This window comes from Crocodylus siamensis, chromosome 1 (assembly GCF_052110815.1).
Source record: "Crocodylus siamensis isolate JL-2025a chromosome 1, ASM5211081v1, whole genome shotgun sequence".
Classification (NCBI taxonomy): Eukaryota; Metazoa; Chordata; order Crocodylia; family Crocodylidae; genus Crocodylus; species Crocodylus siamensis.
This window is the reverse complement of record NC_143395.1, coordinates 211744012-211761094: the sequence shown is the minus strand read 5'-3', so window position 1 is coordinate 211761094 and position 17083 is coordinate 211744012. Positions and strand designations below refer to the sequence as shown.

The 17083-nt window shown below is 43.7% G+C and overlaps 1 protein-coding gene across 5 annotated transcripts in view; it reads right to left on the bottom strand.

Moving 5' to 3' along the window:
• Window positions 1-3492: 3492 nt before the first annotated feature.
• CMSS1 (cms1 ribosomal small subunit homolog) overlaps window positions 3493-17083 on the bottom strand; it is a 383380-nt gene continuing 369789 nt past the window's right edge. For all 5 annotated transcript variants that reach the window (XM_090055845.1, XM_090055855.1, XM_090055875.1 and 2 more), the window contains 5 exons: window positions 16286-16388; window positions 14684-14744; window positions 10022-10109; window positions 8328-8416; window positions 3493-3736 (listed from right to left, as the gene is read on the bottom strand). In XM_090055845.1, the coding sequence (XP_089911971.1) occupies window positions 3653-3736; window positions 8328-8416; window positions 10022-10109; window positions 14684-14744; window positions 16286-16388 (425 nt within the window). In that variant the 3' untranslated portion in view covers window positions 3493-3652. The remainder of the gene's footprint in view (window positions 3737-8327; window positions 8417-10021; window positions 10110-14683; window positions 14745-16285; window positions 16389-17083) is intronic.

Sequence of the window (17083 nt, the reverse complement as noted above, 5' to 3'; positions counted from 1 at the left end):
GGATGGAAAAACTGCAAAGAAGGCAGCATTGTTTGAACTGCCCTGCTTTCTGCCTGGGTCTCAGTTGGGTGAGGGCGCACCTTAGCGCGCGCACACACACACACACTGTCACCCACCCGTGTCATGAGTTTTGTCTGTCAGCAGCCAGAGGTGCAGGGCCCCAGAACCCAGACTCCCTCTGCACCTATCTCCTTGACAGCTGGCAGGCTTTGTGGCCACAGCAGGGGCTACCAACCCTGCAGTTTAGACCCCACTGTGGCTTAACACATACATGTAACATGAGTTTTTTGCTTTCAAGACTTCTAGGTGCAGTTTCCTGAAACCTTTGCACCTGTCTCCTTGAAACCTGGCAGTCTTCATGGCCTCAGAAGGGGCTACCATTCCTGCAAGTTTCATCCAAATCAGGCCAAAAAGGCCAAAGCTATAGGCTGTTTCTAGCTTCCCCATTATAGCCTATGGGCAAAATGTCGAAACAGCATCAAAACAGCAAAATTGTTCCCACTAAATGAAACAGAACAGTAATTTTGAATCAAAATGAAATTTGAAATGCTGTTCTGTCAAAATGCAAGTCAAAATGGAATGGTGCTGTTTCGCACAGCCCTAACAGCTACCTTTTTCCCATCTTTCTCTAGTCCACAATGCAGCCAGCATGGCAGCTGCAGTTCAAAGGAGATCCAGCAATGGAAAGAAGGGGCTTGAATGAATAAAAGGTTATTTGTTGCTCTTCCAAGTAATTCAGACTGTAGCCCCCCCAGTTTGTTCCCACCTACACACTAGCAGACCTGCATTATAAATGGGATTTGTTAACAAATCGCACCACTGTTTGACTAAATATGTTCCTATTAAATTGCATCCAGATACAGGAGGCTTTGAATTTCAACCCCAAACACCCCTGCTTTCTTTTTTTAGACAAAACTTTGCTTCATTTTCATTTTTCAGCCCAGTTCTACCATTCCTTTGATAAAGATCTGTGTTTTACTAACCAGTAAACCAGCATATTTTACTCAGTTTGCTCAACACAGCTTAGGGACAGCAAAATGGACTTTTTGCTAGTTTGCGAGTCACCATCCGAATTAAGTGAATTCTAAATTTACTTGATGTACAAACCAGATACAGCCCCAGCTGCTTTCAGGTTCTGCTGTGACTGCAGAGCTAGTAGTATGGAGAAGGGGGGTGTTGGAAACTTTTTACTTGTATTTTTTACTAATAAAATAAATGCATTTGATCCAACAAACGCAGAGCCCCATGATGCCATTTTTACATAGTCAAGACTTTAGAACTGCACCCAAGAAAGAGCCAGGACACAAATCCATCTCCTTTCAGAAAGACATTTGGAAAAAGGAGGCAATTTCATAACCCAGATATCAACAGTGTTTCCTTTTTCTCTCCCAAAGGACTATGAAGTTGTGTATTATTCTCATACAAAAATATTCATTATAAAATGAAGAAGCAAGTGGGCCTGTTTTATTATTTCCTGATCTGATGGTAAGTGGATTGCACTGGAAAGACACTACACTGTAGATTACATATACTCGCTGTGAAACAGGGTAACACCCACCTTCAAGTGTCCTTCCAGCTGTAAAGCTGATAGAACAGACCAAAAGATTGTTAGATTAAATTGGAGGGGGGGGGGGGGGGGGTTGATGCAGACTGGTGCAATGTGCTGAATGCTAGTAAACCAGTTCTGCATATCAAACACCAAAATCCCTGCACTGTGGCAAGCTCTCCGGGGAGAGACTTCTTTAGAAGTCTATTCCTCAGTGGCAGTAGGAAGGTCAGGGAGGCACATTAGAGACTAACTGAAACAAACCCTGATGAAGTGGTTCCTCAGTTCCTTGGAGAGAGAGAAGCACAGCTTGTCAGAACAGGCTGCGTGGTATGAAGAACAGAGTAGGTTGGTTACCTGGAATCTCTCGGGTATGATGTTCATCTGCTTGCATCTAGTCAGCAAAAAGATATCTCAGCATACCTGAACAAGTTTCTTGTGTAGATTGACTGTCATCCATTTCATTTGGCTTCCATGTGTAGAGAGACTAATTGTTAGTCTAAATGCCAGCCTGCCCTACCTTCTGACTGACTTCAGACTAATAGAGCTAACTATACTTCTATTCCTTACTGGAGATCCTTACTGGAGATCCACTCTGTACGGGGCAGTCCAATCAAGATTTAAAGGGATCCGGGAAGACTACTAAGACTCTCGGTGCTGAATGTTGAATTTAGCTGGTCTGTAATAACTTTTTTATGCTTGGACACCCTGTTGAGATGCAATGGGTCTACAGTTTCTCTGGAGAGGGCTGGGAACCTTAAGCTCAGACAACAGCAACAATAGCTCAGCAACGTAAAATCTGGTCAGAATTGCTCTTGTGTGCTCTCTTTCAGGCCCTTTATGGAAGGGAAAAGCAAAATGCAATACGGCTGGGATCCTCAACCATCACAGAGTGCTCAAAGCTCAGCAAACCAACCAAACAACACCCTTGCAATGTTCACAGAAACTATTCCGACTATCAACAGGATCCAATCCCTCCAAAAAGGCAAGGAACAACTGTGCAGTCCGCTTGTCAGCAGGAAAGTGCTCTTCCAGACCTCCTCCATGACGCTATCATCTTGCTAATATGCCAAAGGTCTCTGTTTCTAGCAGTCAGGGGCCCACACAGCCTAGCTGCAGCCAAACCACACTATTTAATTAACTGTTTATAAAAGTCACATTTAGCTTTTCATAGGCGATAATGAATAACCCCAAAGAGAGACAAGCTGGGTAAGTGACCCTGTGATGTTATGAAGGTGCCAGAAGGTGAAGCTGGCATGCTTGTTAAGCAAGGATGTATAGCCAAGTCTCCAGAGATGAAAAGAAAATCCTTTCCCAACTCAACAATGACCCTGTTGCTTTTAACTTACAGCAGTAGCCCCACTGAACTTGGTGGGACCACTCACCTGAGTAAAGGTGGCAGGATCAAACCCCATTCCATGTCCTGGTAGGCGTCTGCATGGGGGGGGGGGGGGGCGTGTCAGGAAAGTGCTCACCTTCCCAAGTTCTCCACCCCAGCCTAAGCACTGCCAAGACTACATGAGCCACAGTCACTTCCAGCGGTGACAGGGTATGGGTGGGATAGGAGGGTTCTCTCTCACCAAGGCATTATGAAGTCAGATAACGTGGTAATGTAGGAGTGGTAAGGATAACATTTCTTGTCTGAATGAAACTGAATTGGCTTCTTTAAGGGTCTAACCCCCTCCTCACACGAAAAGGCAATAATTCCTGTAGGAAGCCAGCAATGGTGGGGGCTGTCTGATATCACTCTTAAAGGGGCACAGAAGGAAAGAGATCATTAGGGCAGAGGGGCTGCAGGAGGCAGGCAGGACACGTAAGGTCATCTTCAACATCTTTAGGATGATAAAAATCCAGAGTCACTATTTTACTGTCAGTGTACATGGAATTTCAGCACAACAGTGTTCATGTAACAACAATCCCCAACACAAAAACTACACACTCTCCTATTTGGGGTGTGTGTGATCTTTATTATAAAAAGAAAAGGGAGCTCCCAAATTTCTGCTAAGCACCTGGAGAATGGAACAGTCGGCCGTTGCACAGTTGGTAATAACAGACAAGACAGTAAGTGAAATACACCTGCAAAAGTCATCGCAGTTAGTTACATCACTAAAAGAGTCCCAGCTTCACAGAGCCCTCTTGACACAGCTTTATAATGCCCATTTCCAGAAGGTCGATGGTTTCTTTCTTTATCTGAAGAAAACAAAAATTGAACAAAACGTAAAGGAGGGAGATTACCAAAAGTGCTCAGGGTGATGCATTACTCTAGTGATACATTCAACCTATGTATTCAAATAAGTATAATTAGTTAAAGGAGAGGCCCACACACAAATGACAGTTTTACAAGAGAAACAGGACAAAGTCTAGAACTTATTTGTTCAGTCAAATGTTTCTTCTCTATGTTGCAATCCAGAAGTGGGGACACACCCAAGTCAATTTAAAAAAGCAAGGCTCATGACCAGTAACAGTGGAGCCCTGAGTTGCTCACGGTTCAGCATGGGCTCCCCTTAGAAGGCCCCCTAGGTGGCACCTAGGACAGACAATGGTCTCATACCAAGGCAGTCAGCTGAGCTCTGTAATGCCACAGATATGCTGCCATTGGCACTCAAGCTGAATGCTTTCGTTCGTCTGCATAAGCTGCAAATGTTCTTCTGGATTGCAGTGTAGAAATACCCCAAAATTTCCTGCCCTCAAACCCCTAAAATGTATTTGAAATGCCAGCTGGAGAGTTATAGCAAGCACAGAACCTTTCCTAAAGTCATGACTACATCAGGACTTTTATTATCATCTCCTGTTATGAGCAATTTACCAAGAAATTTACTCTTTGGACTAAACTAGGGGTTGGTAATCTATGACCTGCAGGACAGATCCAGTCTCTTTTGGGGCCAGTGATTCCCTGTTACAGGCTAGCCATTGGATTCACTCCGGATTCCAGGTTCCGCATTGTACGAAGGGCCAGCTAATCTCGCTACAGGCTTCAACAGGAGAGCTTGTGAGCAATGTTGGATCAGGGCTCCGTGCAGGGCAGTACGGTCTCTGCTCACCAAATTAACAACTCTGAATTGTCCCTCACAATGTCTTTGGGGGGAGGGAGAAGGTGGGAGATCAGCCCCTCTACACAAAGCAGGAACTGGGGTGCAGCAGGGGATGGGCAGCACCATCCAGATCCAGGTGGCCCACTGTTAGCAAAAGGTTATCAATCCCTGCACTTAACATTACCATGCTTCATCTCAGCCATTGGAAAGGTCTGGCCAATGACTCCTCTGGCCTTAGTGAGTTAGGCAAAGGGGGAGAACAATAGCATATTTTCTCAAATCTAAGTTGACTGTGATTTAGGATGACCCCCCCAATTATCAGATTCTATATACAGAAAATGTATATATTTGTTATAATTTTTCTTGTATTGAAAATAAGGTTGCCCTGAATTTATCCCTCCCTGATGCTACAGCAAGGAAAACAGTGGCGGGGGAGGGGAAGGGTGTCTGGCAGATGATTAGGTGGCTCTCCTTGCTCTTTGCCCCACTCTCCACTTCTTCTTACAGCCTTCCTCCCCCCCACCCCACCATACTACTGACATGCTCCCACTCACAGCTCCCCACAGCCTCTTCCCCACCCCACCCCACAGCCTCTTCCTGGGCCCTGTTCCCTCCCAGAGCATGGCACATGCAAACTCACCCCTTGCTGGGCCATGCAGCAGTGCCAGTGCTGCTGACTGGCCAGGCAGGGGACAGTTTCCATGTGCTCCATGCCAGGGAGGGAACCCACGCCAAGCCAAAGATAAGCTGCACTTGATAGTAAGTGAGGGGAAGAAGGAAGGGGGAGGGCAGAAGCTCCAGAGGGCAAGTAGAGGCAGGGCAGGAGACTGACTTGGCCAAAACCAGGCTCAGGGCCGGGGGTCAGGGCTGCAGCAGCTGCCTGCCTCTCCCTCACCTCCCCCCCAACCCCACTTTCTACATGAATATAAGACAAGGGGCTTTTTCCTCCCTTGCTGACTGGGGGGGGTGGGGAGGGGAAAAGGCTGAATGGGGATCTTGTTTTGAGTTCAATTAAATACGGTAATTCTCCTAATCTGAAAAAAAAAAGCATAGTACACATCACTGAATTTGCCATTGGCCATTTTCAGAACTGTTTACAAAAAACCCCAAAGAATAGGGTTGCAAATGTGCTGGGAAAAATAAGTAATGTGGTGCTTGCAACACTAGTAACTTTTGCAGCTTCAGAGGCTATGATACTACCACAGGCTGGAATCAGTGTCTAAGCACAAATTTTTTCAGTGCCGAAATCTTTTTCTACTGACATATTTGAAATGTATAAACAGACTGCACTGAAATCTTTATACCTCAGTAGAGTTAACATGTTCCTCCAAAAGGAATCTGGTAAGTTCCTCTTAGCCTGATTATTCTGACTCCTCTTGTGGTTTCCCTCTCCTGTTTGGGGTGTGTACAGGAAAGGACAAGAAATCAAAAGAGCACACAATAGTTTTCATTAATGTGGTGTTGAGGTTATGTACTTGGTCACTGAATGTTAACAAAGATGGAAAAATGCCTGACTTGCAAGTGCCCTGTGTCACAAGACCCTAACCATCCAGAAGTAATGGAAAAGATTACCACTGAAAGGGAGGAAGAGAGGCTTGGTTTTAAGTCCATGTATTTATCAGAAATCCATGCAACACCACCACACCCAGAAACATAAGACCTCTACGCTGATATCATGGCTGTACTATACCTCCAAAAGTTATTCTTACCTATCTCCCTCTTGTCTGTTCTAACCCTCTCCCTCCCTCACTTCTGGGAATTAGGGAAGTGTGAACACAGCAAGCATGTTGGGTGCTTTGCACCTGTTAAAATCAGGACATGAATTTTAACATATGCTGACATAAAAACATACTTGAGTTTACAAAGACATGCACACACACATTCATTTCTAGGACTTTATGCTTCCTATGAATTTAATTAAACAGAATGGGAAGACAAAGTAATGGAGGACCATTGAACAGTAACGGAGTTAACTGGAAAGGCAAGGGGTCATATTGTAAAAAAAGCTTCAGTTGTAAGAACACAATTTCACATACAAACACATAGTACATCAATCTGAGCAGAGTTGCAAATTAAGTTGCTAGCAGTAATGTCTATCATCATTTCACTTCAGGTCTACAATTGTACACAAAAATAGGAAGCCATTTCTGAAAAGCAACCCCCTCTTCCCCACAGCTGACTATTTATTGCAGTTTATGATAAGGTTGTCATTGTACACACAACAGACTAAAAGGAGAACAAGGCCCTGGTTCAGTAGGAATCTACTCCACATGTAATGCCTTTTTTCTGCTAGGACCCTTGATAAGTATCGCTATTACTGTGTTATGGCACTTTCTAGTATGCTATCTACACACGGTTTATTACATGCTTTCCAAGTAAATGATTATAATAGACACTGGTGCCCGAAGCAGTACAAAGTACTGCAAGATGTGTCACATATATGGCTAATGTTGCTGAGCAACAGTGTCTTACGTAGTGCTGTTGTACAAAAGCACTTTGTAACTGAAGACTGGTCTGTAATGCCTACATACAGAAAAAAGGGCTAAAACTCTGGTCAAATATTCCTCCGTAAGTTGAATGACTCCTGAGACTTTAACTCTGTAACTTCAATTACCTATCTAAATCCAGTCAGATTTACAATTTTGCCTTGATGACAATATCCCTGATACAGGGCTACTTGCTATAGGTAATCAGTTAGTTGGGTATACTACCTGCAAGGCAAGAGTTCAGTGAAACCTGAAGGGTTTTCTTAGAGACCTGAGAGTCAAGTCTTCAGGTTCATATCTCAGCAGTGCAATCCTGAGCTCTTGTAAGCAAATCATGTAGAATCTGCAGTTTACTGTGGGCGCCTCTACACAAGATGCTTAATGCACAGTAGCCTAATAACACTGTGCAGTAGCGTGCCAGGCAAAAACTGTGCTAATATGCTACCACACAGTAGTATTAGGCTACTGCACAGTAAGCGTCACAAAAAACACCCCTGTATGCCTGGCTCTACTGTGCAGTAACTGTAGTTACTATGCACTGAGTTAGTACTTCATTAAGAAAGTACTAAACAAAATGTGCAGTAACTACTGCACATTAATGAATGCGTAGACATTCCCACTCTGCATGTATTTCAGGTGACTCACAGAAACCTAAATCCTTTTTCATTCCACAATGAATGGCATTCTTTGTAATAGTAAGATTTGTGCCAGTCACCTTTGCTATCATTTCTGTGAGCCACTCTAAGTTCATCATTATTCAAAGAGGTTCACATGCCTTGTAAGTTTCAATGCAAGAACTTTGTATCATTTTCACATTCATCACAAGGGGGAGCCTTTCTGCCTCAATAAGTAAAGCTGCTCTCTTTGCATCCTCAAAAGCTTGTCTACATTTTTTTTCAGTTTGAGGAAACATGCCTGTTGGGCCTGGTTGTTGAGGGAATGTCTCTGCAAGGAAGAACATCTAGCTCGCAGATACCTCTGTGGGAAAGACTGATAAGTGTGCTGGTGATAACTGGTATTAATTGATGCAGCTCATAAAATATGAGGGCATAAACCTCCCCACTTCCAGGTTGGAAAGCTGAGGATGTAAAATTTTAAATAAAATATTAACTTCATTGTTACTAGAATACTAACTACCAAAAGTCGGCTTTTATATTAAAAAAAACCTACTGGCTTCCCAGCATCTATGGGTTAAGCACGTCTGAACTGGAAGGCACATATATTTAAAATATCTTTAAAAAAAGAGAGTTGACCATATTGTACCTCAGGGATATCAATCATTCTCCTTAACTTCTGATCTCTCCAGTTCCAATCCAGAATCAGATATTTCAAGGAGTTCAAGCTAAGGCCATCTGAAAAAGACAGTGCAAGTTTGACTATAAAAGTAATGTGACACATGCTTATCGAAATTATTTTTGGCTTTTATATCTTTTGTTGTCTGCTCCCAAGGCAACTCATGGTTGAAAATTACATACTTTGTTTACCAGTTAGAAAACGAATGCAATGCTACTGCATTCTTTACTGCATAATACCAGGCCTTTCTGGAAGCTAAACACAAAAGGAGAGCAACTACTTTTACTAGACATATCAACAGCTAATAGTCTTCCTGCAAATAATTCCCCAAGCTTCCTTTTCCTAAAACCAAAGAAATTGGATTTCTATGGCTGAGAATGAGCTGGTAAGTTACAAGAACCCAGGCTTGAAAGATCCCATCAGTGGAAACCTACATGCCTACTGGGTAACGCCATTTTTATACCAGCTTTCTGTATTCTGGGTCCCCTCTACATGATACATCTATTACATAATTACCTGGTTAAGTGGGCAATTAATTTAAACTGGCTACATGTGCAAATTAACTATGGCACTTTAAAAAGGTCCAACCAGCTATTAAATTATTGCTGGAAAACATGTAATAACTTCATAGAGGATTTATATCCAGCTTCAACTTGCACATGTAACCTGTGTCCCCCTGGCTAAGAGACCGCAACTGCTGAGATCTCCTAGCTGCAGGGTGCATGGAGCACCTCCAAGGCTGCGAGATCACAGCAACTGCAGTCTTCCAGTCACAGGGCTTGTGGTGCACCCCATGGCTGGAAGATCACAACAGCTGTGGTCTCTCAGCCATGGGCTCCATAGGGCACCCCTGCAGCTGGGATCCCCCTCAGCTGAGGGGGCTCCCAGACGTGGGAACTTGTTTCTTGCCAGTGCAGAGGGAGTATCGGCTCCCCCTGTACCAGCAATAAGGCATGATGGGATCTGGTTTCACGATCCAACAATCATGCTTCTTGTCATGCACGTGTAGCATGGCAAGTGTGATTGTGCAGATTGTCCATTAGATCCCATAGTGTTTTCACCTGCACATGTAGAAGGGGCCTCGGAGATCAATTTCAACACCAAACTCAAACAGCTCAAATGTGAGGAATGTCGCATGGTCAAGCTCTGCCCCTCCTTATCCAACTACTTTTCATTTTTATGCAGTCATATTGATAATTTAACAACACCAGCTCTTCACTGTGATGCTGAGTTGTGATATCTGAACTCTGCTGGAAAAGACTGCCCAAATAAACCACCATTCCTGTGCTTCCTGGAGGGAGAGATGATGGAGGCTTACACCACAGCCAGCTCCCTCCCTTCAGAGGCATCACATACAGCAGGGTATGTTGAACTGCCTGAAAAAAGGATCCATCATGATAAGGTAGGTATTTTCACCACATATTGTTTTTATAAGTTCCTACTTAAGAACCAAATTATATGGCAAAAGGTTCTGGATTTGGGTTCCCCTTAAGACTGCATGCTATGGTGCCTTCTGTCATTAGTTCTTTTTGACTAAATCAGGGCATTTTTAAATCTTAGATTCTTGATCTAATTTTGACCAATATTTGAGACAGTGGAAATAAAAAAATGCCACAGGCTGGTCACCAGATTTACAGGCTCAAGTCACAATAGAAATCTCCCACCTTGCTCTACCAGTGCTTTGATCCTCGCAGGTGTCCCAACACCCAGGTGGGTGACACCTTTCTCCAGCAGGCTCATCTGGTCTTTTATCTAATTCAAGGACAGAGAGGAGGGAAAAGATGCATAAGTAAACCACAAGCACTTAGTATTCCTTTCAAATACCATTCTTTACTCCAAATAGCACAGTACCTTTTCTTACATAACTTAAAAAGACACCAACAACCTTTACCTCTCAGACTAAAAATGGACTATTCATTCACCAGAGATTTTCAAAGATACAACAAGCAGACACCATTCCAGCTCCCCTTAAAAGTGGTCAGGCATTTGTGCCTTTGAAAGTCTCCTGTTGAACTGACTCTTCTCAGACTGTATGGAGAGATTTTCACCTCGGGGATCCTAAGGGAAACTGAACTTTGCACTAATCAACCCCAGATGAGACTATGAGGAAAGGATGAAGTAATATGTATGGCATTTACCTGTTTGATAATAAGCACATGAAGGGATACATAAACATAGGAAGGGACAAATTTTCATCCACAGTGTCTGATACAAGCATCATTTGCACACATAAGCAAGCACTTACATTATGCACAACAAATATAAGTGCAAGTTCAGGTTGTGGATACAAATACAAACAGGAGCTTCTTTGATTTGGTTTCTAAAACGAGCACAAAATCAGAGGCTGATTTGAGGCAAGCTGAAAATTGACCCAAAATATCTGACTGGGTCCCACATACCATATTTACTTAAATCCAAGACAAGGGTTTTTTCCCCATTCACTCTGGGGAAAAGAAACCTTGTCTAGGATTAAAGTACAGCCAAGGACAGACGGCTGCTGTGGCTCCAGCCCCAGCCCCAGCCCCAGCCCCAGCCCCAGCTCAGGGGAGGCTGTGTGATGAGGGTGGGGAGTGCAGGAGATTGTGTGGTGAGGGAAGAGATTGTATGGTTCATGTGTGGTGGAGCACAGGGAAGATAGTGCAGCAGCAGGGAAGCTGGAACGGGGACTAGAACTGCCACCACTGCTGCCACCTGGCCAGAGCCAGAGCCACTACATGCTCCATCATGCCCTGGGCCAGAGCTGGAGCCACCACACAGGGTGAGCAGAGGGAGTAGGGAGGGGAGCAGGGCAGGTAATGGGGAAGCACAAGTCCTGTGGGGCAAGGTGTCTACCCCACCCTGCTTTCCCTGCTGCAGTGGCAGGAGGATGAATTTAAGACAGCCCCACAATAATTAGAAAATAATGCATGTATGGAATCTAATTACGGGGGAGGTTGTCATATATTTGAAGTCATTTTGGATTCAGGTAAATAACAATATGGATGTTTACAGATGTTTTATCCATGTTCTGTATGGCTCCAGACTTGGTGTCATCAAGCAGGTTTTGGCTTCTTCTCACATTTCCACAAAAGGAGCACCCTGGGATGGGGTGGTCTTCATCTCTCTTCAAAAGGTAAGAGTCTGTTCTCTTACAAGTTGACTGATCTCCTCTTCAGGGCTTTATATTAGGTTTGTCAGGAGACGGGGATGCAAACAATAGTAAGAACCTAGGATCAACAAACCATGAGCCACGCACTGTAACAGCTCACGTAAGTATTAAGGGGCCCAGTGGGCATCAGGAGAGGGGGGCACCAAGGGCACCCATCGTGGGGCTCAAATGTCTCTATACTAATGATAGGAGCATGGGCGACAAGCAAGAGGAACTCACACTCCTGGTTGCAAGCAAAAACTTGGATCTAGTTGGGCTAACTGAAACTTGGTGGAACCCTACCCATGACTGGGGAGTAAACACTGAGGGCTACAGGCTGTACAAATGAGCTAGAGTAAGGAGAAAAGGGGGAGGTGTGGTTCTCTACGTCAAGGAGCAATATACATCTTCCATAATCAAGAAGGGATCAGAGGAGGGGCAAATTGAGGTATTGTGGGTCAGAATGCAAGGGGGTTGGGGGGAAAGGGACTTGGTAGTGGAGGTCTACTACAGGCCGCCACATCAGGAGGATGAGCAGGACATGGAATTCTACAGACAGCTCTCAGAGGCCATACAGTCTAGGGACACGGTTGTCATGAGTGACCTAAAGTATCTGGACATCTGCTGGGAGGAACAGCCAGCTAGATCCAACTGTTCACATAGGTTCTTAACCTGCAGACAGGACCTTCACCTAGCACAGGAGGTATACAGTCCCACTAGGGTAAACATCTTGCTGGACTTGGTCCTGGCTACAGAGGATGATTTGTTAGGGGATCTACTGACATGAGGTAACCTAGGGGACAGTGACTATCACTTGACTGAATTCAACATCTGGCATAGGGTGGGGAAGATAACCAGTAGGGCAGAAGTGCTAGACTTTGGAAAGGCTAACTTCAGTGTGCTCAGGAGATTTGTTAGCGAGGCACTGAAGAACAGGAGAATTGGTGAGACAGGAGTCCAAGAAGAGTGGCTGTTCCTAAAGGGAAAGTCCTAAAGGCACAGAAAGAGACAATCCCCTTGCACAGGAAAGGGGGCAAAGGGGCCAAGAAACCCTCTTGGTTGAACAGGGAAACCCAGGAAAGCATATAGGCTGTGAAAGCATGGGATAGCTACCAAGGCAGAGTATACCTACTTGGCCCATACTCACAGGAAGGCAGTCAGAAAGGCCAAAGCAGAAATGGAACTTAGGGGCAACAAAAATTAAAGACAACAGAAAGTTCTTCTTCAGACATATAGGGAGCAAAAAGAAAGCACAGGATAGCACAGGCCCCCTACAAGACAAACAAGAGCAATTAGTGACAGATCAGGGGGGACAAAGCTGAGCTCTTCGATGAGTTCTTTGCCTCTGTATTCCTGAACTCAGATCAGGACAATTCTCCCAGTTGGATCACAGATAGGCCTAAAGGGGGAACCAGCCCACCAACTGTTAGCACAGACTTAGTGAAGAGATACTTGGAAGGGCTAAATGCATTTACATCAGCAGGCCCAGATGATCTTCATCCAAGGGTGCTGAAGGAATTGCCCAGTGTCATAGCAAAGCCATTGGCATGGCTCTTGGTGCTCAGGTCAGGTCTCAGAGGACTGGAAAATGGCCAGTGTGGTCCCCGTTTTCAAGAAGGGGAGGAAGGAGGATCCAGGTAACTATAGATCAGTTTGTCTCACCTCTATCCTTGGGTAAACCTTTGAAAAAATTATTAAGGATCACATTTGTGGGAGTCCAGCAGGGAAAGAAATGCTAAAGAGCAACCAGCATGGATTCAGAGCAGGTAGATCCTGCCTGAATAGCCCTGTTTCTTTTTACGACCAGGTCACAAAATGTTTAGATGCAGGAATCAAGGTGGATGTCATCTACTTGGATTTTAAGACGGTCTTTGATACAGTATCTTATTATATTCTTATAGATAAACTGAGTAACTGTGACGTAGAAGATTACACCGTCAGGTGGGTAGTAAATCGGCTTAGGGGGTCGCACCCAGAGAGTGTTGGTGGATGGGTCGGTATCAACCTGGAAAGATGTGGGCAGTGGAGTCCCACATGGCTTAGTCTTTGGACCAGTGTTGTTCAATGTCTTTATCAGTGAGTGGGATGAGGGTGTAGAAAGCACTCCATCCAAATTTGCAGCTAATACCAAATTATGGGGTAAAGTTAATACACCAGAGGGTAGGGAATGAATCCAGATCTGGACAGGTTGGAAAAGTGGATGGAACAAAATGGGATACAATTCAATAAGAACAAGTGCAAGGTGCTGCACCTAGAGAAAAGGAATCATCAACATACCTACAGGCTGGGTGACAACTTTCTCAGCAGCACAGCAACAGAAAGGGATCTTGGAGTCACGGTTGACTTCAAGATGAACATGACTCGTCAATGTGACGAAGTGATCAGTAAAGCTAACCGCACTTTATCATGCATTAGCATATGCATGACAAACAGGTCCAAGAAGGTGATACTTCCCCTTTATGAGGCACTGGTCAGGCCGCAGTTGGAGTACTGTATCCAGTTTTGGGAGCCACGTTTCAAGAGGAACATGGACAACCTTGAGAGGGTTCAGAGGAGGGCCACTTGTGTGGTTTAGGGCCTGAAGGCAAAGCCCTTCAAGGAGAGATTGAGGGCCTTTGATCACGAGACGGCTGAGAGGTGATCTTGTGGTTGCCTACAAATTCATCCGGGGGGAAACACACACAGCAAGAAATAGGAGATACTCTGTTTACCAGGGCACCCCTTTCGGGTAACTAGGAACAATGGCCACAAACTAACGGACAGCAGATTTAGGTTAGACATCAGGAAAAACTTCTTTAGGTAAGGGTGGCCAAAATTTGGAATGGGCTTTCAAGGGAGGTGGTGCTCTCCCTTACCTTGGGGATCTTTAAGAGGAGGCTACACATACACCTGGCTGGGGTCATGTGACCCCAGCACTCTTTCTTGCCCAGGGCAGGGGATTAGACTCGATGATCTGCTGAGGTCCCTTCCAACCCAAACAAACATCTATAAACAACATATGCAGGAACTTGAACAGCACATAAAGCCACAAAGTACAAGAGAAAATGAGGAGGGCTTGGAGGCACTGTTTGTAATCACATAAGAGGCTACAAAGAGGAAACCTTATGCAGTGATGTAATTGAAACATATTATTAGAGCCAAAGGCAGTGACATGTGAACAGTTAGCCACATTATCAAAGTAATCTTGAAACCTGCTCACCTTTATGTGTTTTGCAAACAATTTCAGAACTTTGCAGTCTCCTTTGAATGCTGTCATTGACCTAGCATTGGATAAATTAAAAACATAACTAAGATATCAGTCCTGTAATGAAGAGTGCACAAGGTGGAAAGCAAAAGGACTTTCTGGTACAATTATGGGAGATTGGATTTTTCAGGAAGTTAGTAAACAACTCCAACTGACTCGCTTGTACTTTCAAAATCTCCCTTCAAATAATGATTTATATGTATGATAATCTCCACAATCATGATAATAAGAGACGATAATCTCTTATAAGTAGCTCCAAGGGTACAGAAACAATAGAGGGTGTAATTTAGGAGCAATTAACACAAGCTATTTTGACGTGCATTTAGATAACATTTAAAGGACAGGTAGGGCTGTGCTTTCAAGATTAATTTATTCTAACATCATTGACTGAGCAACTGCCAAATTTAAAAACAAAAATGTTTCCACCATGGAACACAAGACCCGAAGTAAACCATTCCCTACTGGCAAAGCTAAGTTTTATAGTTACCTTATGTAATGCCACACTTAGGACCATTATCCCTCCTGGCCTCCCATAACCTTCACTGTAAGAGGAGCTTCAGTTATCCTTACTCCAGTTACTCAGAAGTCTTGTTTATCCAAAGATGAGAAAAGTTCCCTGAGATTCCACTTTGACACAAAATTCTCTATAAAGAAACCACTCTATACTACATAAATATAAACTATGCAAGACAAAATAAATGTAAAATTCATCCAGCCTGGCTCTTCTCCACTTGATTATTGGGCCACAGAATACCCTCAGGAATTGGGATGAAGGCAAAGAAGTCAATTGTAGGAGTACTGTAATAAAATTATCACTACACATGCATCCAACTGTGCAGGTTTTACTGCGCAGTCCTTTAGTTCTTGCTTTAGCCTGTGCAATTACCACTGTTACTGAGTAGTCCTGGTGGCACACAGGTCATTTCTGACTCTACTGTGCAGTAGCTGGTGCCACAGTTCATGCCCACAGATGCTATGTTGCTGTAGCAACAAGCTAGCCGTAGCTTGTCACTACAGCAACATAGCATCTTGTGTACACACGCCTACTGATACATTGTTTACTACTACTTCTGCAAGGGGACAGCATGAAGACTACAGGCCCCAAATAGCTTTTGGCCAATGTGAGAACTGAGAAGCTTTAACATAGACAACAGGAAACAAAGACCAGACACGCAGACCTCTGCTAAGGTCCTGAACACTCTGTCGTGCTCTGTGTTATAAATGTCATGACACGGCATTCAAAAACATTAGTTTTCACTTGTGATCCTTTAGTTTTTTCTGTTTCTAACGATACTAAGTTTTTATATCTTTCTAGAAGCAATGTACTTTTTTAACAAGTATAGTAGCTCTCTGCCACTGAGTTATTAAATGATACTTTAATCTAAACCAAATGCCACAGCACCACTGTTTAAAGTAGCTAGGGAAACTGCATTAGTTGAGTGAGTAAATTTGTTAGCTAACAGAGGACAGTGTTCTGGTTTTGCCTTTATATCCGTGGTTCTGGGCAAAACCCCTGAATGGGTGTTAATCTCAATGAGACAGTTACTATCAACATACTTAATAAGCTCCAGGGAACGGAGAGCAGAGCTGCAAAGAATCAGCATCAACACCGACTTCTTCTCCTTATGAGTTTTACGAAGCTTTACCCATTTGGGACAGACTGTAAATGAGAAGCACAACTTACAGAGAGAAAGCTACTACTGAAATACAAACCACAACTGCAAATGACATGTGCGCATGAAAAACAGAGCACACTTCCTGCACATTGACCACTACAAGATCTAGGTTTGTAGCAAAACTTGTAGTTTAAGGCATATCTGAGAAATTAATAAAACAAAATCTCTAACGTATCCTCCAAAAAAATACAATACCAAGTATATTATACAACCACATAGGTTAAATCAGTGGTTCTCAACTTCATTAGATTCAAGGCACCCCTTGTTAGACTCAAAGCACCCCCCAGAAAGTGTCATCTCTTTCTTAGTTTTCACTTATTTTTGACTACAGAAAAATAATAGGGCAGTTCTGTTGCAAAGACTCAGACCACAACAGGTCTGAATGTTTTGAACACTGTGAATTTCTGTTTGAAATCTCTGGATTCATCTTGTGAAACTTGTTTGCATACCAAACATTTCTAACATTGTATGGCACCCCGTGGTTCCCTTGAAAGGACCTCAAGGCACCCAGGGAGCTAGAGCACCTTGTTTCAGAATCACTGGGTTAAAGAAAGATAACATTTCCACTTTTGTGCATGCATATGTAAATTCATCAATTTCATTTTCTCATTCACTTGCTATGCAACATGATTTATATCAGTGCTTTAATTCAGGGAGAAATTGTAAAAGATGGACAGCT